The 27,172-nt window shown below is 44.0% G+C and overlaps 1 protein-coding gene across 5 annotated transcripts in view; it reads right to left on the reverse strand.

Annotated features, from left to right (window-relative positions):
- Nucleotides 1–27,172, reverse strand: part of ATP10A (ATPase phospholipid transporting 10A (putative)) — a 195,970-nt gene that overhangs the window by 47,162 nt on the left and 121,636 nt on the right. For 4 of the 5 annotated variants that reach the window (XM_032395422.1, XM_032395424.1, XM_032395423.1 and 1 more), the window contains exons 3-6: nt 15,748–15,833; nt 3,189–3,295; nt 2,658–2,789; nt 1,449–1,579 (exon numbers count right to left, since the gene is read on the reverse strand). In XM_032395422.1, coding sequence (XP_032251313.1) covers nt 1,449–1,579; nt 2,658–2,789; nt 3,189–3,295; nt 15,748–15,833 — 456 coding nt within the window. Of the gene's footprint in view, nt 1–1,448; nt 1,580–2,657; nt 2,790–3,188; nt 3,296–15,747; nt 15,834–27,172 lie in introns of those variants that run through there. The other variant, XM_032395426.1, reaches the window with a different exon arrangement.

Genomic DNA, 27,172 nt, shown 5'->3' on the forward strand with positions numbered 1-27,172 from the left:
GGAAAAGTATTAGGATATTGGCAAAGAGTTTAAACTAGGACAGCCTATGGTGTCACTGCGGAGCGGAAATCCACTATCGTGTCTGGAAGAATGGTAACCATGGCTTGGATAGAAGCAAGCATTTTCGTATTACTAAGTTGTGCTTGAGAGAAGCTAGGAAAGGAAAGAGGAGAGAGAAAGAGAAAAAAACACATGGCACAGTCAGAGTCCTCATAAGCAAAGTCACCTCGCACCACAGCGGCACTTGGCCCCCAGGCTCTCCCAGGGCTCCCGGCAACAAGAGCTGCCCATCCCGTGGACACAACCCCACAGGGGTTCGGAAGAGACAGTCTTTCCAGAGGCTGGTTGTGTTGAAGGACAATTTCTGGGATCTTGTATGATACAGAGCAAAGGGAAGAAGGCTTTGAGAAGAATATTCACAGTTACACTTTGACAATTTAAGAATAATCTTCATGACGTCAATGTTTAATTTTTTTTTTTTTGAATGACAGTATTGAACTCATGTTCATGGGCTCAGAGTATCATAACCAGACAGACTAACTGGGTTCTCCTGGTAACACAATGTTAATGCAACACCTACTACAGTACCATGCTTACTATAGAACTACTACTAGTACAGAGCTAGAACCAAATGTGCACTCACAAAAAAGACTAATGTAGGAAGTTCCTGCTGTATGAAACACATGTGATAAAGGCAGTAGAGCTCCCCTTGTAGGCAAAGGCTAAGCAGAGGTCCTCTGTGCACTTTTTCTTCCTAACATGACACTCAACTGACCCTTCTCTACTCTTGAACAAGCCTTTTGGGCACAGGTTCTCAGTTAGTGATGGGGAATTGTTCATGAGGCATGTGAACTAATAATACTAACAGTAACAGTAATAAAAATAATAAAAAACAATGCTGCAAAATGCAATTGTGATATCCGGAATTGAATCCTGGAACAGATAAAGCACATCAGTGCAAAGACTAGTAGAATCCAAATGGCATCTAGAATTTATGGCAAAGTACCAAAGTTGGTTTCGACAATGTAGCATAGTAACATAATATAGTCACATTAGGGGACTCTGGGTAAAGGACATATGGGAACTCTCTGTACTATTTTTTGCAACTTGTCTGTAAATCTTAAAATTATCCCAAAATAAAATTTAGGGCTTTTTTTTTTTTTATGAAGTAATGGAATGGAAAAATAAAACAAACACAATAATCCAAAAACCAACCCCGTAAGGCCTAAGAATCTTAGGAACGGCAAAGGAGAATGTTAACTTGAAAAGCACCCAAAAAAGACCCTATAGATAAATTAGGTGGAAAAGTAAGAAGCAGCACATTAGGCAGGTATATCTGTGGTCCTCCCAGATGCAGAATTTATAGGATATTCTTAGCAGAGTGTGATGACTTTAAAGTTCTTACCAGAAAAGTAAAGCAATTATCATATGGTACTTAGTACTGTTACCTGCAGAACTATTATCATTGTCAAAAACGAGTAAACTGCAGCTGTGACTGGGGATAAAGAGCTGCCATCAGACTCAGGGACATCAAATAATGACTTCTTCTCTCGATACCGCCGTACCCACAGTCCGTGTCCTACAGCAACGTTCGAAAAGAAACATCATTCACCCAATGGGAAAATAAGACACGGCTAGTGCAAAGTAAAGCAAAACTGTAAGACCATGGACACAGGCACACTGGGTCTCGTTAGCGTGCCTTGCCATGTAAGAAAGCAAAAGCGCATGGCAGGTGCTGTTGGCACCCACAGTCAGACTGCTGGAAGGCACTGGTTCTTGGATCCTTCCTCACACCAGGCATTTCCCATTATTGGCACTGAAAAGCATGCTGGTCATGAGGCAGAAATTGGGTATGTGCTGGCAGCCACCAATGGGAAAATCCCCAAAGAGGAATTTCCCAGCGTGTGCCTCACAAAACACCAGTCTTGTCAGTCGGCCCCGGATATTGCCCATTATCGACCCTTCCTACAGATTCAAATTGCACATGTCACGGACTCTCAGGAGCCAATGGTATTGCACAGTGTTTCATCAGCTGGGTCCCACACCTGATAACAGAAGCCCTTTCCGTGTCCCGTACACCTATGTCTTTCACCACTGAGCTCCAAGACCACATCACACTCATCTGCTTCATGATGGTCGCTGAGCAGGGGATGTGGTGAAGATCATTCACCCAGAGGTGAAACACAGTCCCCTGCAAGGCACTCCCAAGGCAGCAGACCAGGTCTGGAGGCCATCAGAGGCTGGACAGCACCACAGCCCATGTGCCAGCTAATGCTTAGGTCCTTCTTAAGACCCAAAGGCTTTTTTTTCCTTTCCTCATGGAGTTCTCATGGGGAGCATTTGTGCTTCTCCTGCTAAATTATTCTCAGTTTATCACCAGGTTACTAATACTTCTTCTACTGGAATCATTATAACCAGTGGGATTAAACCATTTTTCCATCCAAGAAGTTGCAAATTTGAAAAATAACATTAACATTCATCTAGGCATCTCTAACATGGCCTGTGTGGATGCAAGCAGCCCTTGAGTCTAAGTGGATGACAAATGCGTGTTTTAACTTTAGAGTGCTGGGTCAGAATGAGTCGTCGGCAGCCCACTGGGCTCACCTGGAGACTGTCCGGCAGTGCCCTCTTATTCGTGACCCATGAAGGAGACTTACCAACCGCAGAAAACAGAGACATACAAACGAGGAGGAGGACACACCAGAGCACATCGCAGTTCATCTGCCTCTCAAGCTGGCTGCGCTTGTAACGGGGCCCGCTGTTGTTCAGCAGAGCCTTGGTTTCATGTCCTGTACGGGGAGCGTGAGGGATGCAGTAAGTCGGTGCCCAACAGCAGAGCGATGGCACCCTGACTCATGGACTGAAGGACAGTGCTGCCATCCAATCATACTTACAGGATAAGTTCATTCAAAACTGCAGGGTATGAAATGAATCCCAAATACGTAACCACCGTGGAGAAACAATGGAAAAAAATAAGCTAAAATGCTAAGAGAGAACACTTTGGTTGAGCTACTATTAGAAATTTTGCTTCTTTCTGTTTTCTGGGTTTTCTAAATTTTTACAATGTCTTTGTGCTACTTTTATAATCAGAAAAGAAAAAAAAAGAGCAAGGAGCAACGTTCAAGGACACACAGCGTGGGTGGCAAGCCAGCAGTGTCGTGGACCGCGCGTGCCACGGCCATGCCTACCTGCATAGATGACGATGCCGACAACAGCTTCTGTGTTTCTGATGGTACATCCTCGCAGCAGCAGGTTTTCTTTATACAGCCCGGCCTTTTTCCCATTGTCGTGTATGCTGTCGAGGAATAGGAGGCAGACATCACATGGATGCTTACGTGCACCTTGCAGCTCAAGGAGCACTGCCTCGGGGAAGGAAGGCCTGGATGCTGGGAACTCCAGGACTGGGTGGCTTGTCTCCGTGGATCTCTGCAAGAGCTGAGAGGGAGCTGATGCTCACTAGTAAGTGGGCTTCTAGAGGTTTCTCAACAGCCTGATGTTTCTTTTGTCCATGGGCTTTGTGAAATAGTAAGACAGATATGTCTGTGCCCCCTGTTCCTAACACAGGGCTCCTAAAAACCCTGGTACGTAGGGGTGCTAGCAGGATCTTTTGTTCTAGTACTTAGTCTTTGACCCCAGTTCCCAGCATAGGACTCCTCAAACTCTTGTAATTTCCCAAGTGATAAGAGCACTAGGAGCATCTCTGAACCCAGTTTTTCCTGACATAGGATACTACATCCTTTTTAATTTCCTGGGTGACAGGAGTATCTTTTGTTCTTATGAAGCCACTCTAGGTGGGCTCCTGGATGCAGTTTAGTCAGCAGAAAGTCCAAGCCATGACTAGAAACTTAAGAGTTTTCAGCCTCACCTTTCCATTCTCTAGAGAGTGCAGAGCAGCTGGAAATTAAGTTAATAACTGATCATGCCTATGTGATGAAGCCTCCATAAAATCCCAATAGTAAGGGGTTCAGAGAACTTCTGGGTTGGTGAACACATGGAGGTGCTGGAAGAGTGGTATGCTCAGAGAGGGCACAGAAGCTCTGCACCCCTTCCCACATTCCTTGCTCATGCATCTCTTCTATCTGGCTATTCACCTGTATCCTTTATCATATCATTTTATAATAAACTGGTAAACAGTAAGCAAATAGTTTCCTGAGTTCTGTGAGATGCTCTAGCAAATTAATTGAACCTGAAAAGGTGATTACGGGAACCTCTGATTTATAGCAGGTTAGTCAGAAGAACAGGTGACAGCATGGACTTGTAGCTGGCATCAGAAGTGAGGAAGTCTTGTGGAACTGAGCCTTAACCTGTGAGATCTGACACAGTCTCCAGGGAGTGTCAGAATTGAGTTAAATTACAGGACACCCAGCTGGTGTCACAGAATTGCTTGATATGTAGGAAAAACCCACATGTACGAATTGGTGTCAGCATCAGGTTTGTTTTCATCACAGGGACAGACCACAGCTAGAAAGGGCAGACCTGGGAACTGTGAGACTGAGTGAGAAGTTGGTGAGGGAAGGCTGCTACGTGGTCCCGTGCCCACTTCCTGCTCATCATAGAGAACACTGCTTCTCATCAGTACCTTGTGTTGTCACAAATACACAAATTATTCTTTATAAGTTTTTATTTAAATTCCAGCTAGTTAACATACAGTGTAATATTCCTTTCAAGTCTACAATATACTACAACACACTGTTATATACAGTATAACACCCTGTGCTCATCACAAGTGCACGCCTTAATCCCCATCACCAATTTAACTCATTCCTCCTCCAACCTCCCCTCTGCTAACCATCAGTCTGTTCCTATAGTTAAGAGTCTATTTCTTGGTTTGCCCCTCTCTCTCTTTTTCTCCCCTCTGCTCATTGTTTTGTTTCTTAAATTCCATACATGAGTCAAATCATATGGTATTTGTCTTTCTCTGATTGACTTACTTCGCTTAGCATAATACACTCTAGCTCCACCCACATCATTAGCAAATAGCAAGATTTCATTCTTTTTATGGCTGAGTAATATTCCTGTGTGTGTGTGTGTGTGTGTGTGTGTGTATTTCTTCTTTATCCATCAATTGATTGATCATTATTTGGCTATTGTAGATACTGCGGCTATAAACATTGGGGGCATGTATCCCTTTGAATTAGTACTTTTGTATTCTTTGAGTAAATACCTAATAGTGCAATTGCTGGATCCTAGGGTAATTCTATTTTTAACTTTTTGAGGAACTTCCATACTGTTTTCCAGAGTGGCCACACCAGTTTGCATTCCCACCAACAGTGTAGGAGGGTTCCTCTTTCCCCACATCTTCTCCAATACCTGTTGTTTCTAGTGTTGTTGATTTTAGCCATTCTGACAGGTGTGAAGTGATATCACATTGTAGTTTTGATTTGTATTTCCCTGATGATGAGTGATGTTGAGCATCTTTTCATGAGTCTATTGGCCATCTGCATGTATTCTTTGGAAAAATGTCTATTCGTGTCTTCTGGACATTTTTAATTGGATTATTGGTTTTTGGGGTGTTGAGTTTGATAAGATCTTCTAGATTTTAGATACTAACCCTTCATCAGATATGTCATTCACAAATATCTTCTCCCATTCCATAGGCTGCCTTTTAGTTTTGTTGATTGTTTCCTTTGCTGTGCAGAACCTTTTTATCTTGATGATATCCCAATAGTTCATTTTTGGTTTTGTTTCCCTTGCTTAGAAGACATATCTAGTAAGAAGTTGTGACAGCTGATGCCAAAGTGGTTACTGCCTGTGCTCTCCTCTAGAATTTTAATGGTTTCCTGTCTCACATTTAGGTCTTTAATTCATTTTGAATTTATTTTTGTGTATGGTGTAAGAAAGTGGTCCAGTTTCATTCTTCTGCATATTGTTGTCTAGTTTTCTTAACACAATTTGTTAAAAAAACTGTTTTTTCCCTTGGATATTCTTTCCTGCTTTGTGAAAGATTGGTTGACCATAGAGTTGTGGGTCCAATTCTATTCTGTTCCATTGATCTGTATCTGTTTTTGTGCTAGTACCATACTATCTTGACCCCTATAGCTTTGTAATATAACTTGAAGTCCGGAATTGTGATGCCTCCACCTTTACTCCTCTTTTTCAAGATTTCTTTGGCTATTTGGGGTCTTTTGTGTTCCATATAAATTTTAGGACTGTTTTTTCTAGCTCTGTTAAAACTGCTGTTGGTATTTTGATAGGGATTGCATTAAATGTGTAGATTGCTTTGGGGCGCCTGGGTGGCTCAGTCATTAAGCGTCTGCCTTCGGCTCGGGTCATGATCCCAGGGTCCTGGGATCGAGCCCCGCATTGGGCTCCCTGCTCAGTGGGGAAGCCTGCTTCTCCCTCTCCCACTCCCCCTGCTTGTGTTCCCTCTCTCGCTGTGTCTCTCTCTGTCAAATAAATAAAAAATTTAAAAAAAATAAATGTGTAGATTGCTTTGGTTAATAGAGACATCTTAACAATGTTTGTTCTTCCAATCCATGAGCATAGAATGCTTTTCCATTTCTTTGTGTCCTCTTCAATTTCTTTCATCAGTGTTTTATAGTTTTCAGAGTACAGGTCTTTCATCTTTTTGGTTAGATTTACTCCTAGGTAACTTACTGTTTTGGTGCAATTGTAAATGGGATTGATTCCTTAATTTCTATTTCTGCTTCTTCATTATTGGTGTATAGAAATACAACAGATTTAGAAAAGGGAATTGTATTAGTTTCAGCAATATTTTCTACATCCTTCTTATAGAAAGTCATGAATTTATTAGAGATATTAATACATTAAATTTGAAATGTGGTATATTCCATTTTATTAATTGGATTTCCTCGTTGTTTTGAGTCAGAGGGATAGTTCAAGTTTAAGGCACTGGTTTTCAAACTTGTCCTCTCGATCCACTAAAGATGGCCTCATCATCATCCATGCTGACCAGAATCACCCTATGCTAGGATCACACTGGGACAGATCTGGTCCCGGAGCCTGATGAACACACAGGGGAGGCCTTGGAGGCTTCCAGAACTAGAGCAGGGCCCAGCCTAAGCTACACCAGGCAGTGCCTCTAAAGTGGACTTCAGAAAAGCCATCTTCTCGCATCATCAGTAGACAGCCTCCCCACCCCTCCCCCACACACATAGCTCAGACTCCTCTGTGGTTCTTAAAGCTCACCAAGGACACCTGCAGGTATTTTCCCTCCCACCACCTCCTAACGCTGTCACTGACATGGACAGTAGAACTGTTCTGGGGAGTATAAAGTCAGAGGAAGCACAGAAGGTTTCTGGGGAAACAATACTTGCTGCCACATCTGGACCCTGGTTGCTGTCATGAGGGGCAGGACTACCACCCAATCTCAGACACAACCCATGTTCTTCACAACCAGGGAAATGAATATATTTTCTGGTGAAGAAGAGAGGCTAAGTCATAAAGACAAAGCCAGAATTCATGCTAGGGGGATGTATTTTCCACAAGCCTGTTATTTAACTGATACAGCACCAATTCTTCTGGTGGCATGCAAGGAACACAGGAGAGTGTTCAAACAACACTGTGTCAATACCCCCTCCCCTTTGGCAATTCCAGGACAGGTTTTTCTTTAAAAAAGATTGAAGACTGGAAACCTCATTGTTGGCTAATGCATCAAGACACCAGCATGCATAAGATGGTACACACAAAACACCATTCCCATGTCTGGAATGAGAGGATGCCTGTGGCCACAGTTCTCTTGGCTGGACATGGAAACTATTTCTGAGGAACAATAGTAAAAAACAAACAGTTTGAGTCAAAGTTCCACTCATGCTTATTCAGAATAAAAGATGAACTGAATAGAAATGAGAAAAATATTTTATATTAAGCTTTCTTCGACATAACATACACTTTTCAGCGATACTGTGCTTTCTAATCAGACCACACCAGACCAGAGGTGGTTACCAGGGGCTGCACAGGCCTATGAAGATTGCTGCCACAAGGACAGGCAGTGCATGGACAGGAATGGCCTTTCCTGAGTGGATGGGCCCTGTGTTAGAAGTGGGAGCAAGGCAGGCCAAGCTCCAGCAGGACAACTGGAGAACAAGGGAAAAGCTGAAGCCCTGCCTTGGACTTCTGAGAGGAAAAGTACTCTCTGGGGGCAACACAGACCCAGGGCCAAGCAGGGATGAGGCCTGATTCCAGGAAGACGCACCCCATCGAGTTGTTCTCAACACCTACCTCTCTGTTATGGGTTGAGGTGTGCTCTCTGCCTTGGAATTCATTTGTTGAAGTCCTAACCCCCAGTACCTCAGAATGTGGCCACGTTTGGACATAGTCTTTAAAAATGAGGTCATACAGGGGCACCTCGGTGGCTCAGTTGTTAAGCATCTGCCTTCAGCTCAGGTCATGATCCCAGGGTCCTGGGATAGAGCCCTGAATCTGGCTCCCTGCTCAGTGGGGAGTCAGCTTCTCCCTCTCCCACTCCCCCTGCTTGTGTTCCCTCTCTTGCTGTTTCTCTCTCTGTCAAATAAATAAATAAAATCTTTTAAAAAAATGAGGTCACACAGATGAGCTCTAACCCTGTGACTGGTGTCCTTATAAAGAGAAATTTGGACACAGAGATAGACAAATGTATAGGTTAAGACCATGTGAAGACACAGGGAGAAGAAGACCATCCGCACGTCAAGGAGAGAGACCTCAGGAGAAACCGGTCCTGCTGACACTTTGACCTCAGACTTCCAGCCTCCGGAAATGTGAGATAATAAATTTCTGTTGTCCAAGCTGCCTGGTCTATGGTGAGCCTGAACGAACTGACACATCCTTAAACAATTCATCTAAGCCTCTAGTTCAAGTCTCCTGGCCTCCTGACTCATCAAACCAATCTCTTCTAAATCAAAACTGTTCCAAAGTATAAGCGTGATGAGAGAGCTGTTTGGTGAGAATGTCCTGTGCACTGGGAAGGGCCACGTGTAAGCTCCTGGGGAAATGGCAGAGTTCGGCTAACGAGCATTCAGCAGACTGCTCTTGCTCAGGAGATGTCAGGAGATGTCGTGTTTCCCTATCAGCACTTGCTGTTCATAATGAGTTTTGTGCATCAAGGCTCATTCCTCTGAGCATATGAAGGTGCTGACAGGGACCAGCAATAGGGCAGCAATCCATCAGTTCAAACACAGAGGTGCAAGGTGTATTTGCTGCTGCCCAGTTGCCCCCAGGGCCACAGGCAGTAGGGTGTAAGTTCAGGGACCTTGGATGGCAGCCAGCAGTCCTTTCCTTCCCCAGCACCTGGGCCCTCCTCCCTGCTCCACCCCAGATAGTGGTCCACCCTCACCCTGGTCACCTGACCAGCATCCTTGGGTGCCCTTCTTGACCCCTCCTCCCTCATTTTTACACCCACTCAAATGTCAGTCCTTAATTTTACCCTCCTCACTGGTTGTTTCTTGAATCCACCTTCTTCTCCCTCTGTCTGTGCATCACCGCCCTAATTCAGGCTTCCAGGATTTCTCTGCTTAGAGCCTGTAACATACCCCTTGCTGGCCTGGATGCCACCAGCCTTGGTCCCTCCTATCCATTTCTCACACAGTCACCAGAGCAACCTTTCAGTGTGTGCATCTGAACGTTGCATTCTCCTGCGTGCATCCTGTGTGAGCGCCTTACTTCTTCATGCTTGACATACATGGCCCAGCCAGTTCTGCCCACCTTTGTGGGCCCTTCCTATCCAGGCTTTGGGCTCCAGCCACCTCACAGTGCACATCCTTCTACCCATGCCGCCTCTCATACCCGTGCAGCTGGTTAGCCTGGAGGAGCATGGCCTGCTAGCCTGGACTCACATTTACAGCCTTCAGGAAGGTTCTGTGGGTTAAGCTCCCCAGGCCCTGCAGCCAGGAAACTGCAGTATTCTTTGATGCCTCCTTGTTTGTGTCCACTTCTGAACATGAGCTCCTCAAATCTTATTCTGTTCAGCATCGCTGATATCTACCTCAGAGCCTGGCAAATGCTGGAGGCTGCCTTGCCCTCAGCTTTAGGTTGGGTCCATCCAATGGTTATGTCAGAAGGACAGGGGACTGAACACAGGCAAGGGAGGATGAGGAGCTCATTCCTTGGCTCCTTTTGAGGAGTGAATATTGGGTTGGGCATGTCCCTAGACCAGGGCTAGGAGGCTCCCCAGGTGACCCTCTTGACGTGAGTCCAGGTGGCCACTCCTGCCCTGGGACCACTGGGCCTCACGGTGGTGACAGCTCAGCTGCTATGAACTCTCGTGGCTTCACCCACTCCTGTTTCAAATGACCTTAGCAAAAAGACCGCCCTCCACTTATGTGAATTTGAGTGCCAGATCTGCGGCCAAAGGGAACTCTGAGTCACAGAGGTAGGGAGAAAGAAATAATAGATAATTCCTTCCACGGCCAAACCCTGGGCAGAATTTTCTTTAAGATAATAGTTGCTCAGGTTTTTGTTTATCTAATGTAAGTGTAGAAATAACCCAATTGTGTGTTTTGTGCCAATGATGGATTTTCTTGAGATGTAAATATGTCAATTAAAGGTGTCAAGGTAAAATAAGTATTTTCCAGTTTTAATGAGTCCATTTAGTACAGTTATAGTTCATCTTAATGCCTGGTCATTGGTAGTGAGTACATCTTGGACATAAGCCCACACAGCTCTGTCCAGACATTGGGCTGGAGGGGTGAGGGCCCATGAGGGTTCTCCTACAACAGGTTCTGATGCTACCTCTTACAGGGTGAGAGTGGTGATGGATCGTGTCATCTGCGGGGCAGGGAGGCTACCCCAACAAGCATGCCCAGGTTTGCAATGGCAGGTTCCCAGCCGTATGTGGTCATATAAGACTCTGCAGCGTGCAGGGAGGGAGCTCAGGACTTACTCTGTGGAAGACTTTGGAATCAGAAATGGAACCTGGGTTTACAATTTGAAATGGAATTTTACACCAGACTAAACCAACCAACCTCTCTGCTTTATTCCTAAAGGCAAATGAAAATGTTTGGTTGACTGGTGGCTCCAAAGGTCACCCACCATATGCCATGACATTGGCTGAGCACAGCTGAGCAAGGTGCCCTGAGCTGCTGGGGCACTTGGCCACTGAGCTGGTCTCCATTCACAGTGGTCTCTCTGGGCTGCAGTGCGTTGGGGCAGGGAGAGGGCGCCCGCAGGAGTGAAGAACAGGATTTCATTAGTGCTTAACTGTGGGATTGTAGTAAACAACAGTGAGCATTAAGGTGCACTTGAATAATGAAGCTCCTAACACTTTTTTTTAAATTTTAACAGCTTGAAATACATTTCACTTACCATAAAATTCACCCATTTAAAGTGTATGGTTAAGCATTTTGTTTTGTTTTTGTTTTTGTATATTCACGGAGTTGTGCAGCTATCACTACCAGCTAATTTTAGAACATATTCATCACCCCAAAAAGAAACCCCAAACCCATTGGCAGTCACCCCCATTCCCCTTCCACTCCCAAACCCTGGCAATCACTAATGTATTTTCTATCTCTAAAAATATTCCTAGTGAAGACAATTCATCTCAGTGGAATAACATACCATGGCTAACACCACTCTCTTGCATGACATGTTCTAATTCACCTCATGCTTCCTTCACAGATAGTTAAAAGATTATTTGAATTGTTGCCTTGCACACAGTGAATTTCTTTCTTTCTTAATTTCAAAATACATGATCTTACTTTTTGTTGGAATATTTTAAGCCTATCTTAGAGTTTTTGTATTTTCTTACCTGTATACTAATAAAAACAGTTAAAAAAAAAAAGAAAAAAAATAATTCACCTCACGCTTCACCCATATTCTTTTCCTCCATTCTCATGTCAGCCACTGTTATTTCCAGCATTAGGAGGAAGCCACATTCAGAAATGCAGAATAATTTGCCCAGTGAGTGGGCAAAGCTAGAATTCAGACTTGGGTCTTTTTGCAGTAAACCCAAGCTTAGGTCTCTTTAAGTGCAAATGGCTAAAGTTTTGAGTTCAGATTGGCTGGTCCAAATATGAGTGAAACTGGTATTGCTGGTATAAATGGCGGCTGGGCTTGGCCTGGGCTCCCTGGCTGGAGTGAGGCTACAGGGCAGGGGCTGAGTCAAGGCTGAAGGGAGGCCGTCCTCAGCAGATAATGAAATCCAGCAAGCCAGCAAACCAGGGAACTGGCTGCTGATCTGCTCCCTGGGTCTGAACTGCAGATCTACCACCCAAGTTAGCCCCAGCCCTGAGCATCAGGACCAGTATGGGAACTGGGGCCTCCCTTCTCTCAGGGGAGGAACAGGCCCCTCCCCTGACACTCCAGTTACCTGCCCTCCACTCCCCTCACTCTTCCTGGAGCACTTCAGCCTGGCTGGGGGGCAGGGCTGCGCATGCTGGCTGAGCCAGAGGCACCAGAGGGAGAAACTTTAATACACGGTCACCTGTGCCCACCTCCAGAGACCCTGCCTGAGTTGGCCTGCTGGGAGAGAGGCCCATCGGCAGCCCGACCTTCCAGTGGCCAATCCAAAATTCCTGGCTTGGTAGAAATGGTAAATCGCAGTTAAACAACAGTCTAGGTATGCACTGGCCTGAACTGGCAGCACCTAGACTGTCTTAGCAGGATTTGGGACCAGACTCAGAGGTGAGCCTCAGTGCAGGACAATTTGTTGGGAGAAAGTAAGGAGAAAGCATGGCAAAACTAGAGAGCAGAGTGGGGAAAGATTCATGCAGTGGGGAGTGGCCCTTCTTTCCTTTCTTTCTTGGGAGATGGGCCAGTGAGGTCACTCATGTTAGGAACGTTTGTTGGAGGGGCAAAATGACGCCCACTCAAGCAGCCATCTTCCAAAGAAAGAAGTGGCTGGGGGGCTGAGTCAGCTGAGGGTTGGGCATGGAGGTGGTGCAGGTGCTGGGGGTGAGCAAGGAACCAGGGGACGCTACCCCTCACTGATCACCAACTTCCCACACCAGAAAGTCAGCATTGCCCACATGGAGATCTCTGCCAGCCTGGCTTTTTGTTATCTTCTCTTTTCCTAATAAAAGCCCTTCCCCTTTCTTTGAGGCTTTCATCTCTGGCCCTGTTCCTTCTTTTTAAGCCATGTTTCTAGAAAGAGTAGTGGAAAAATATAATTCCTCTTCTATCTCCTGCAATCTGGACTCTGCCCCTCTGGGTCTATACTCCAATGGTGTGGCCCTCCCGTTCCTTGGGCTGCCCCTGGAGTGTGGCATGCAGATCTTCTGAATGTCCCTGTTCTGCCTCCACCATTGTACATTGCCCATGGAACCACACCCCATCACACCCAAGGATGCTTGCTCTTGACTGTGGGGTTGTTCTGTCTTTATTCCTTTCCTTTCTTCCCTAGCCCTCTGTCCCATGTTCCCAGGCCACTTCCCTGACTTCATACATGACCTCTAGGCAGAGGGTCTTCAAATCTTCATCTTTAGCTCCTATTCCCCTGAAGTTCTGGCCCACATTCACTCCACCTGAGGCACTTGCCAGCTCCTCAAATTCAGGAAATCTCAAAACCCCATTCCCTTCCTTCTATGGCTTCTCCTAATATACACACTGAAGACAAATCACCCTCCCTTTCCAACTGGACCTCTTCCCCTGGGTACATTCGTGTTCTCACTTATACCTCTCTCCTGATCCTTTTATCTCCCTGCTCTATGGTATTATCTGTAACAGTAATAATATTAACAATAGCAGCAATGACCATAATAGTGGCAAATATTTATAAAGCACCCTTCTGAAAGCTTTCTGGTATTAAACTGATTAAACTTTGCCCCAAGGACTTGAGGGGGGTCCCGTGATCCTCCCCATTATACAGATGAATAAAGGTTAAGTAGATTGCCCAAGTTTATCTAGCTAGAAAGTGTGGGCTCCAGAGCTTGCCAGCCTCAGCACTAAGCTGGACTTGTTTAATATCCCTATGATGAAAGTAGTTCCTAGAGGGCAGGACTGACAGCTGCTGACTTAGGGTTAATCCAACTCAAGAGCAGGCAACGAAAGTGTGAGAATAGTCATCAAAGCACAGGAGTCCTGCATCTTTCAGGGGCTTTGGAGGAACCCCCACAGAAGAGAAGACAGACCATAAGAGAGGAGTACAGTCTTTGGTGAAGGATGTCTACCCTTTTTCTTTGGTAGAGTTGGCCCCCCCAAATTACCCTATGAGCAAGAATGTGCATAGACCATTCTCCCTAGAAGATGCCTTCACCACCCTTCAACGTGGTTATTTCAGGGTCTTTGGAAACCCAGCATCTGCTCCATTTAGCTGACGTGGCCCTGGAGATTCACAGTGGTGCTGAGAATGGTGCCATGTGTGAAGTCCGGGGGACAATGGGTCAGCAGGCCTATAGAAGATGGCCCAGGGGGCCATGGGAGGGTGCAAAATCCACAGCAGCCAAGTTACATATGCGTAGTTGAGTATTCTCCCTCTAAATTTTACATACTACATTTTAACATTTTTCTTAATGAATTTTATCTTCTTTTAATTGGTTCCTTTAAGGGGTGACCTAACATTTTCCAAGTTCTGATCTTCAGGCATGGATCAGCAATTTTGGTGCATGACTGGGTCCTCTCTTGGCAGCACACACATTTCACTGTTTACTATTAAAACTTTTCATTCATTGATCACCCCGCAGTATGACAGGAAGTCTACTGTGCGTGGGCACACGCAACAATGCTGGATGTGCCAGTGAACCCGAAGATTCAAACATACACTGAGAGGCCTTGGAAATGGAGCCCACTTCAGAAGCAGAGCACCCTGCCTCACCCCCACATATCTGTGGGGCCACGCTGTGCCTGGACCACAAAGCAGTTAGACCAGTCAGCTCGCACCTCAGGCAGGAAAGCCAGCAGAGAGAAGGCCCCAAATTCTCCACACAGGAGAGCTAAGCCTGGGAGAGCAGACTAAGGCCCCAAGAGGCCAAGCAGTGAGTCAGGTAGGCCAAACCTAAAGTCCTCCATATTCTTGCACACACATCTCATTCATTCTCTGTGAGGTTGCCCCCAGCAGCTCTGGCACCCAACTCAGCAACTCCATGCTGACACTCCCTCTCCTCTACCATTTTTTCCCCCAAGCCAACCGACTACACACACACACACACACACACACACACACACATACACACACACACACACATTGTTATTGAAATTTCTGAATGAACATGAAAGTAGAGAGACTAGCAAATATTTCCCACGTACCCACAGCCCAGCTTCAGCAAGTACAACACATGCCAATCCTGTGTCATTTATCCACCTTTTTTGTCTTTCCCTTTTGGAGCAAGGGACTGAACTATTTGACACGTTATATACTGTACTTATTTTGTTTGTTTATTGTCTCTCTTTTCCCCAAACTAGAATGAAATAAACATGAAGGCAGTAATTTTTTTTTTTTTTTTTTTTTTTTTTACTATTCATTTCACTGCATTACTCTCAGAGCCCTCAATAGGGCCTATCATGTAGCGGAGGCTCAATAAATAGTCAGTGACTGAGTACCTAAGTGAATGAATGAATGAGCTTCCCACCCAGGCTCCTCCTGGGTGGCCCCCATGCTTCCATTTAATGGGGCCATGTGTAGTCAACCATACTTCCCTTGTTCCCCTCACCCTACCCAGGCCAGCTAGAGGTAGGAAAAGCAGTAATTATTCATCACAGGCAGTGTGGGCAAGTTTCTACTGCTGACAGGATCTTACAAACCAGTCCCATAAGCAACCAAGAAGGCTCAGATACGGGCAACATTCCTAAAAGGCTACACATGGGGCAAAAAATATTAAATGTGTATTTTTGAACCGTGCGTGACAGAACAGCAAGCTCAAGCATATGTACAATACTTACATGCAACCACGAAACCTACTCAGGTCGTTGTTTGGCTTCTCACACTCGATTACGCTGGTGAACGTCAAAGGATTGAATTCAGAGACCTAAAACAAGAGCATGCATACATTACAGAAATTTGGGCTCTGACTGTTCCATTCTAAAAGGCACTTGCTCTTCTGTCTCACATCTACGTGGGGTAGGGAAATTTCATGGACGGAGTCTGCCTAGAAACCTCTGCAGAATACCAATGCTCACAGAGCACTTAGCTCATGCTTTCTCATTTTTATACTGAATGATAACTGATGATTGTAGAATGAATAGCAATTAGTAGAACAGTACCGGTGAGTAAGTGAGCTGGAAAGGATTATAGCTCTAATGAAAATAAGAGAATATGAGATAACAACAAAGGAAGCCACTAATGATTGAAAGGGATGAATGAATTTTTTGAAACAGACCAGCACCTTCCAATTTCCTAAACAGATTAGAGAAGCAAATTCCATCTGGAAAATAGGAACTTATAACAAAATGACATTTCCTCAATGTGCACTAAAAATTTTGCACAGATATTTAATGAAATACATTTAAATAGCCAATGGGTAAGCCAACAATTTCTTTATTATTCTACTTGATGAAAAATGGCAGCTCACCACAAAGTCTCTCATTGAGAATTCTGCCACTGAGAGATGATGTAACACTGCCATAAACCATATGACCAGATCAGGAGTGGAGAGAGGGAAGGGGGAAGAAAGGAGGAGGGGAGGAAGAAAAATGGAAGGGAAATGCAGGGAATAGGCCTTTAGTATAAATAACTATCATTAATGGATTTTTTTTTTTTAAATCAACTCTCATTGCTCAGGCTTGTCATTCTTTCTTCTCTACCAAGTGTCACAACATGGTAAAAAGTTGAACTGTCTTTGCTCACACAAGTAAATCATCACACAAAAAGTGCAAGTGGTTAAAAATTATAGCAAAGGCATAAACACTGCTACCAGCACCCCAGGTGATTATGACTCTAACACAGCAACGTAGTTTCCAGCACAGAAACAGCCACAAAGGTTCTGTTTTCCAGTGCATCGTGTACAATAAAAAGAGAACTCATTGGATAATAGCTCAATTCAACAGCTGAAATTAAAATGTCATTTTAAAAGGCTCTTCCTGGGGCACCTGGGTGGCTCAGTCGTTAAGCATCTGCCTTCGGCTCAGGTCATGATCCCAGGGTCCTGGGATCGAGCCCCGCATCAGGCTCCCTGCTCAGTGGGGAGCCTGCCTCTCCCTTTCCCACTCCCCCTGCTTGTGTTGTCTCTCTCTGTCAAATAAATAAATAAGATCTTTAAAAAAAAATAAAAATAAATAAAAGGCTCTTCCTGAAGTTTAATTAGCCATCAGCCCTCTCCCCTTGGACTGAAATGGCCTCTGACTCTATTTCTAGAGTGAGGCCATGTTTCAAGCTGCCTTGTGTTCATTTAAAGCCATGTGAAATATCTTGGAGCCAGGTGGCTGCCTTTTCCAAGGAAGACATCTGCAGGTGCAGCATCCAGGGTAGCCATGAAGGGACTGAGTTCCACAGCACACCAGGATTATTCTTGGCAGACAGGAGGGTGCACTTAAAATACCCTGTCTCTGTTTGTTATTCTTTCTCTCTAAGAAAAATGTAATGTGAATGGCTCAGAAATGGTAGGACATTCCGTCTCTGGACTCCAGCGCTGCATTCGTACCGTTCTATCAATAACCATGTGCCTTGGGGAATGTGCACGTCCAGGGCACAGTTGCCTGGTTTCATCTGCTTCATCTGGAATTGGGGAGAATTTTGAGGATTTTTAGAATCAGAGGGATCTTCAGAGACTGTTATAACTGAATTGTGTAACCACCCCCACACCCATCCCATACCCCAGAATCCATATGTTGAAGTCCTAACCCCCAGAATGTCATAATGTGACCACACGGGACCTTTAAAGAGATAATTAAGTTAAAATGAAGTCATGAGGGTAAGCCCTAATACAATTTGACTGGTATCCTTATAAGAGGAAATTTGGATATAGACACACACCAAAGAACAATCATAAAAGGAAAAAGGGAAGAGATGGCCGTCTACAAGCCAAGGAGGGGTTTCTCAGAAGAAACCAACCCTGTGGAGACACTGGTCTGGACTTCCAGCTTCCAGAACTGTGAGATAGTGAATTTCTGTTGTTTAAGCCACTTAGACTGTGGTATTTTGTTACGGCAGCCCTAGCAAACTAATGCAGAGACCATCTTTGAGTTTCTCATTTAGAAAAGGTTTCACATGCAGAGCACACTTTTTGGATGGGAAAATTCTACTTACATTGATTGTTTCTAACTAAACTGACAATATAATAATACCCTATTTAAGAAATATATTTATCTCTCCGTCCACTCATCTACCTACCCATCTGCTTCATTCTAAACTGGCTTCAAGGTCATGCCCTCATCACCATCATCAGCCAAACTTTTGCCAACCCTGCCTCCTGGAGCATGGACAGAGTTACAGGACCCCAACCCACCCTTCCATTCTGAGCTTGCTAGCTCCATTTAAAAAAAAAAAAAAGCACTTCCTCTTGGGGAAGATGAAAAAAATTCTGGAGGGAGGTAGATGATAATAATGGTTACACAACAATGTGAATAAAATTAATGTTACAGAACTGTACACTTAAAAATGGTTAAAATGGTAAATTGTGTGCTATATATATTTTACCACAACAAAAAGAAAGTTACATACCTTGAGAACTGAGTGTGAAGAAACGAATTACTCATCAAGTAGAACAAAGCCCGGAAAACCAGGGATTTCAGTACAAATACAGAAAGCACCATGCATACATAAATAATTCCTGGGGGCACGACTCTACTGCATCACCTGCCTCACTGTCACCAATTACAACTTTTTGATAGCTTCCTAAATGCCAGGCCTTTTGCTAAGTGCTATTCACCACCATTCAGGGCAGGGTTGGTTTTCATGCTACCTTTAATTTAGGGTGATTAAGGACCATGCCTAAGGTCATGCCCAAGGTCAAGAGACCTTTGAGTAACTGATGGCAGTTCCTCGGCCTCTAAGACATCCAGCTCAGCCACTGACACTAAGATTATCCTACTTTAACAGGAGATGATGATACTGTTATCATATATAAGCCAGAAAGTGTATAATTCTACAGAAAATTTCAAAGATATTAAACGTGTCTTTAAGTTTTAATGTTTTTAAAAACATGCTTCCTATTAAATATATCCTCGTCTGATAATTGATACCTACACCCTTCCCATCTTCAGCAATGCCTGTGGATGTGGAGTTATAGCAGAGTTCACCCAAAAATGGAGTAAAAACAAGTCAGGAGACTTGGGATTTGAAGTTTAATAAATGTGAGACTGTTAGCAAGTCAAGAGAGAGCTTTTAGACTTGGATCTCTGAGGTCTCTGGAGCCCTATGAATCCATCAATCCACAGAATGCAGAGGGGGTTTTAATTCACGCCCATGCTTGTGACAGCCTCAGGATTGGGAGTTGCTGCAGAAGCAGCGGGACCTCTGAGAGTGCTCTCGCACATGCAGGCCCTCTAACTGAAGCTGCCGGCCCTCTGCAGCAACCTCCACAGCACGCCAAGCATCTTGGGCCAAGCGCAGCTGAGGATGACATCACTCACTGCAGAGGAGGCGTGTCCAAACAAGTACCCTACTGGCAATACTTTCTGCTGCTATACTCTGAATATTTCTCCAGCTTCTCTGGACGAAGTGATTCGATCTTATTACATGAAAAGGAAGAGGCAGGGCAGTGACACAGGAGAGAGCTCTGCCCCTGAACTTGCATTTTTGTTAGAAACTGCAGGAGCCAAGAGCCTAATGAACCAAGTCACTGCAGCAGATGGTCCCTCCTTCAGATGCCCAGTGCTGATCACCTCTCAAGCTCAGCACCCCCTCCGGGTAAAACAGGTAGCTATGCAGGTGCATGAGCCCTGTTCAATCACATGGGGCAGGCATGATGTCTAACTGAGCAGTACCCAGACTGTTCACTGAATGAAGGCTTGATTCACAGGGAAGAATCTGTTACCAATCTTATATTTCACATTTGCATTAAACGAATTGCTAATAACTATTTAGTAAAAGTGAAAGTGCAGGGCTAAATACCCCAATCAAAAGACACAGGCGATCAGATTGGATAAAAAAACAAGACCCATCGATATGCTGTCTGCAAGAGACTCATTTTAGACCCAAAGATGACCCCAGATTGAAAGTGAGGGGGTGGAAAACAATTTACCATGCTAATGGGCACCAAAAGAAAGCTGGGGTGGCAATCCTTGTATCAGACACATTAGATTTTAAACCAAAGACTGTAATAAGAGATGGGGAAGGACACTATATCCTACTTAAAGGGCCTGTCCAACAAGAAGATCTAAGAGTTGTAAATATCTAAGCCCCTAACATGGGAGCAGCCAAATATAAGGCAATTAATAACAAAAGCAAAGAAACACATTGACAACAATACAATAATAGTGGGGGACTTTAACACCTCCCTCACTGAAATGGACAGATCATCTAAGCAAAAGATCAACAAGGAAATAAAGACTTTAAATGACACACTGGACCAAATGGACTTCACAGACATATTCAGAACATTCCATCCCAAAGCAACGGAATACACATTCTTCTCTAGTGCCCATGGAACATTCTCCAGAATAGATCACATCCTAGGTCATAAATCAGGTCTCAACTGGTACCAAAAGATTGGGATGATTCCCTGCATATATTCAGACCACAATGCTTTGAAATTAGAACTCAACCACAAGAGGAAAGTCAGAAAGAACTCAAATACATGGAGGCTAAAGAGCATCCTACTAAGGAATGAATGGGTCAACCATGAAATTAAAGAAGAATTAAAAAAATTCATGGAAACCAATGAAACTGAAAACACAACTGTTCAAAATCTTTGGGATGCAGCAAAGGCAGTCCTAAGAGGAAAGTATATAGCAATATAAGCCTTTCTCAAGAAACAAGAAAGGTCTCAAGTACACAACCTAACCCTACACCTAAAGGAGCTGGAGAAAGAATAGCAAATAAACCCTAAACCCAGCAGAAGAAGAGGAATAATAAAGATCAGAGCAGAAATCAATGAAATAGAAACCAAAAGAACAGTAGAACAGATCAACGAAACTAGGAGCTGGTTCTTTGGAAGAATTAACAAGATTGATAAACCCCTGGCCAGACTTATCAAAAAGAAAAGAGAAATGACCCAAATAAGTAAAATCATGAATGAAAGAGGAGAGATCATAACCAACACCAAAGAAATACAAACAATTATAAGAACATGTTATGAACAACTCTATGCCAGCAAATTAGATAACCTGGAAGAAATGGATGCATTCCTGAGATCTATCAACTACTAAAACTGAACCAGGAAGAAATAGAAAACCTGAACAGACCTATAACCACTAAGGAAATTGAAGCAGTCATCAAAAATCTCCCAACAAACAAAAGTCCAGGGCCAGATGGCTTCCCAGGGGAGTTCTACCAAACATTTAAAGAAGAATAAATACTTATTCTTCTGAAACTGTTCCATGAAATAGAAAGGGAAGGAAAACTTCCAAACTTGTTTTATGAGGCCACCATTACCTTGAACCCCAAATCAGACAAAGACCCTATCAAAAAGGAGAATTACAGACCAATATCCTTGATGAACATGGATGCAAAAATTCTCACCAAAATACTAGCCAATAGGATTCCAACAGTCCATTAAAAGGATTACTCACCACGACCAAGTGGGATTTATCCCTGGGCTGCAAGGTTAGTTCAACATCTGCAAATCAATCAACATGGTACAATACATTAACAAAAGAAAGAACAAGAATCATATGATCCTCTCAATGGATGCAGAAAAAGCATTTGACAAAGTACAGCATCCTTCCTTGATCAAAACTCTTCAGAGTATAGGGATAGAGGGTACATACCTCAATATCATAAAAGCCATCTGTGAAAAACCCACAGCGGACATCATTCTCAGTGGGGAAAAACTGAGAGCTTTCCCCCTAAGATCAGAAACGTGGCAGGGATGTCCACTATCACCACTGCTCTTCAACATAGTATTAGAAGTCCTAGCCACAGCAATCAGACAACAAAAAGACATCAAAGGCATCCAAATCAGCAAGGAAGAAGTCAAACTCTCCCTCTTTACAGATGATATGATACTTTATGTGGAAAACCCAAAAGACTCGACCCCAAAACTGCTAGAACTCATACAGGAATTCAGTCAAGTGGCAGGATATATAAAATCAATGCACAGAAATCAGTGGCATTCCTATACACCAACAACAAGACAGAGGAAAGAGAAATTAAGGAGTTGATCCCATGTACAACTGCACCCAAAACCATAAGATACCTAGGAATAAGTCAAACCAAAGAGGCAAAGGATCTGTACTCAGAAAACTATAAAATACTCATGAAAGAAGTTGAGGGAGACACAAAGAAATGGAAAAACGTTCCATGCTCATGGATTGGAAGAAAATATTGTGAAGATGTCAATGCTACCTAGAGCAATCTACACATTCAATGCAATCCCCATCAAAATACCATCCACTTTTTTCAAAGAAATGGAACAAATAATCCTAAAATTTGTATGGAACCAGAAAAGACCCCGAATAGCCAGAGGAATATTGAAAAAGAAAAGCAAAGCTGGTGGCATCACAATTCCGGACTTCCAGCTCTATTACAAAGCTGTCATCATCAAGACACTATGGTACTGGCACAAAAACAGACACACAGATCAATGAACAGAATAGAGAGCCCAGAAATGGACCCTCAACTCTATGGTCAATTCATCTTTGACAAAGCAGGAAAGAATGTCCAATGGAAAAAAGACAGTCTCTTCAACAAATGGTGTTGGGAAAATTGGACAGCCACATGCAAAAGAATGAAACTGGACCATTTCCTTACACCACACACAAAAATAGACTCAAAATGGTTGAAAGACCTAAATGTGAGACAGCAGTCCATCAAAATCCTAAAGGAGAACACAGGCAGCAACCTCTTCAACCTCAGCCGTAGCAACTTCTTCCTAGAAACATCGCCAAAGGCAAGGGAAGCAAGGGCAAAAATGAACTACTGGGACTTCATCAAGATAAAAAGCTTTTGCACAGCAAAAGAAACAGTCAACAAAACCAAAAGACAACCGACAGAATGGGAGAAGATATTTGCAAATGACATATCAGATAAAGGGCTAGTCTCCAAAATCTATAAAGAACTTATCAAACTCAACACCCAAAGAACAAAGAATCCAATCAAGAAATGGACAGAAGACATGAACAGACATTTTTCCAAAGAAGACATCCAAATGGCCAACAGACACATGAAAAAGTGCTCAACATTGCTCGGCATCAGGGAAATCCAAATCAAAACCTCAATGAGATACCACCTCACACCAGTCAGAATGGCTAAAATTAACAAGTCAGGAAACGACAGATGTTGGCGGGGATGCGGAGAAAGGGGAACCCTCCTACACTGTTGGTGGGAATGCAAGGCAGTGCAACCACTCTGGAAAACAGTATGGAGGTTCCTCAAAAAGTTGAAAATAGAGCTGCCATACGATCTAGCAATTGCACTACTGGGTATTTACCCCATAGATATAAATGTAGGCGTCCGAAGGGGTACGTGCACCCCGATGTTTATAGCAGCAATGTCCACAATAGCCAAACTGTGGAAAGAGCCAAGATGTCCATCGACAGATGAATGGATAAAGAAGAAGTGGTATATATATACAATGGAATATTATGCAGGCATCAAAAGGAATGAGATCTTGCCATTTGCAACGACGTGGATGGAACTGGAGGGTGTTATGCTGAGCGAAGTAAGTCAATCAGAGAAAGACATGTATCATATGACCTCACTGATATGAGGAATTCTTAATCTCAGGAAACAAACTGAGGGTTGCTGGAGTGGGGGGTGGGGTGGGAGGGATGGGGCTGGGTAATAGACACTGGGGAGGGTATGTGCTATGGTGAGCGCTGTGAATTGTGCAAGACTGTTGAATCACAGACCTGTACCTCTGAAACACATAATACATTATATGTTAAAAAAAAAAAAAGAGAAGAAGATAGCAGGAAGGGAAAAATGAAGGGGGGGAATTGGAGGGGGAGATGAACCATGAGAGACGATGGACTCTGAAAAACAAACTGAGGGTTTTAGAGGGGAGGGGGGTGGGAGGATAGGTTAACCTGGTGATGGGTATTAAAGAGGGCATGTTCTGCATGGAGCACTGGGTGTTATACGCAAACAATGAATCATGGAACACTACATCAAAACCTAATGATGTAATGTATGGTGATTAACATAACAATAAATTTTTTTAAAAAAAAAGTGAAAGTGCACTTCCTCCAACCTGAAACAAAAGCCGTGATATCTAAAAGGACATTTTCAGTCCATTAAAGTAGACACCATTATTTTTTATCATAAGAAGAGTGAAGTGAACCAGTTTACACTGTTTTGAAAATAGGATAAGCACATGCTTCCAGAGACCCCATCAGCTCTACATGTAGAGATTTCAGAGTGAGGCTGTCTGTCCTGGTCTCTGGATGACATGGTCCCAGAGAAGCCTGGTGAGAGAAGCCCAGCAACAAACTGTCAAGACAAAGAAAACACACATGCTCCTTCTGTCCTCTGCACCTGGGACCTTGTCCTCAAAATGTCCTTTGTGCCACCTGTCATGATGCAACTAGTCACAAGGGACTCAGGGTTTCCCCTCTACTTCAAGCCTCAACATCACCACCCCACATCGGCCTTCAAAGGCTGATGACCGCAGGCACCTGGGTGGCTCAGCTGGTTGAGCGTCCAACTCTTAATTTCAGCTCAGGTCATAATCTCCGGGTTGTGAGATCGAGCCCCAAGTTGGGCTCCCTGCTAAACGGGAGTCTGCTTCTTTCCCTCTCCCTCGGCCCCTCCCTCCCCCCCCCCCAGCTAGCATGTACTCGAGCTCTCTCTATATAAATATAAAATAAATAAATCTTTACAAAAAAATTTTACAAAGGCTGATTACCCTGTATTAGCTGCTGCCATACAGGATGAAATTCACATCCCAGTGTAGCAGCCAGGCTCTGCCCAAGGTTGGCTGCCTTCTCCCCCCACCCCCCACCTCCTACTCCTGCTACTTGGAATGTCAGGCTCAGACCTTTCTGCATGGCTTCCTTTGCCCTCCCACACTGGCTAACTGCCTCCTGCATTTCAAGAAGTGACAGCCCCTTGCCCTAGGTAGGACAGGCAGGTGCCAACTGCTGCGAGCTTGCTGGCTTCATCCTTGTTTCACCGACTTCAGGTTGCCTGAGAACAGGAGCTCTACGCCCTCGAGACCAGCACAGAGCCTGGTGCACACACGGCCCAGGGTGATGGGTGCTTATTTTGCAAGGATCTCATATAACATAAGCTTCCAAATAGACCTAGAGCTCCATGCTGGGCTCTTGGGGTCTAGAACCTCTGCCTGCCAGGTGTTCCCTCACCCGATGCTGAGACAAATAGGACTGTCAAGGGGGCTGGTAGGGCTTCTCTGTGTTTCAGAAACCCACTCTCTTTGGTGCAAGTGCATTTCACTTAGTAGCAATATAAAAGAATTTTTTTCACAGCCTCTAATCTAGCTGCTTATTTATTTATTTTTATTTTATTTATTTATTTTTTTTAAGATTTTATTTATTTGACAGAGAGAGACACAGCGAGAGAGGGAACACAAGCAGGGGGAGTGGGAGAGGGAGAAGCAGGCTTCCCACCGAGCAGGGAGCCCGATGCGGGGCTCGATCCCAGGACCCTGGGATCATGACCTGAGCCGAAGGCAGACGCTTAACGACTGAGCCACCCAGGCGCCCCTCTAGCTGCTTATTTATTAACAAAGGGTGAACAATATCTGAATTAACTTAGGCAAAGCATTTTAACCTAAATTAATGGAATAATTACTCTAACCCTTTTGTTGTGCATTTTTAATCCTATTTATATTTACCACATGACTTTTCAGTGCTGTGGGTATTCAAAGGAGGGCAGATAGCCCAATACTGCATGAGCAAATGAACAAATAAATGAATAAATCTACTTATTTACTGCAAAGATTGTATTGCCAAATCAATATTTTCAAATAGTTAACCTGAAATGGGAAAGTAATAGTCCGTCTTGTCCACCAACATGTCCCCTGACACACAGTCAGTACTCAATCAATCAAAAAATAAAAACCTAATGAAACTGTAGTCATTCTGGTACTGGTAGCAGGAGAAGTCAAACATGTAAGGAGCCTTAAATCAAAGTAATCTTTTTTCTAATCACTTTCATAGATTCGGTGTTACACTAGGAGTTTATGCCCTGATACAAATGATCACAAAACACATTTAAATAACTATTTACTCTATAGTTGTCATAGATGTGACTATATTATCCAATGTATCCTAAGTGCTTACGTAGGTTGGTGCTTCAGCCCATGAGGAAGCACTGGATGGCACGTAGTACAGCTCATGACGGTTTCTGTGAGTGCCACACTCCTCCCTGATGCCACTGTCAACCCCAGGGAAACAAAGCTAACCAGGACCATGGGAGGGGCATAACGGCCTCAGCAAGCCTTACAGGAGGCTTCTGGAAGCTCAAAGCCTTTGACAGCTCATAGAAACACTGATCCAGGGGTATCTAATTTGCTGCCTTCTTTTTCTAATGCAAAATTTCCTGTCCTAAGTACAAGGATCAGGTGGACCTCTCTTTGTTTGAAAGCAGAAAGCCAGCCTTGCCCTCATTGACTCTGGCTTGAAAATGGAGGAGCAACCCCTGCCTTCCTTTCCTTGCCTTTTCATCCTTTGTTCCCTTGCCTCCTTGCTGTTTCATACTCAAAAAGCCTCCAAGCGTTAGTTTAGATGGTGGCAAAATTCAAAGGCCCAGAGTGCTGGGTTTGAGCCTAAATTCTCAAGATCAAAAGCCTTTCTTTCCCTTGCAGCTACGAATGTTCCGTGCTGTCTTCATGGGCTGTGATTGCCAGCAGAGCTCCACTTTTTCTTTTATCAAAGAAGGAGTATCTAAGGACAGGCTATGCATCCAGACAGCAAGCAACAGGAGTTGTTTTATAGAAAACCAACTTCAAAACCTAAACGAGAGCTGTATTTTAAAACAGCCCTCTTAAAAGAATCTGTACTTAATCCAACAAGGTGCCACTGTATGAAACACGTCTACAGCAATGCTGCTGAGCTAAGGAGCATTGCCACATTACAAGTCAGCCTGTCTGTCTCACAGCCACAAACCGCTTTGTCCCTCTTCCATCACTACAGGTGGGCATGATGGAGTGAGCAAAGAGGGCTGTGGGTATAGACCCATCAAGTTTTGGGGATCACTAGACAGATATCCTAACTGTAGATAAGGTGCTCTCTTCTCACCAGGCAGCACAGAAAGAACTAGAGACATCTATAATGAAGTGACCTCTGAGGGCAGGTCCAAGTGGTTTCC

Source organism: Phoca vitulina, unplaced genomic scaffold (assembly GCF_004348235.1).
Source record: "Phoca vitulina isolate PV1807 unplaced genomic scaffold, GSC_HSeal_1.0 scaffold84, whole genome shotgun sequence".
Lineage (NCBI taxonomy): Eukaryota > Metazoa > Chordata > Mammalia > Carnivora > Phocidae > Phoca > Phoca vitulina.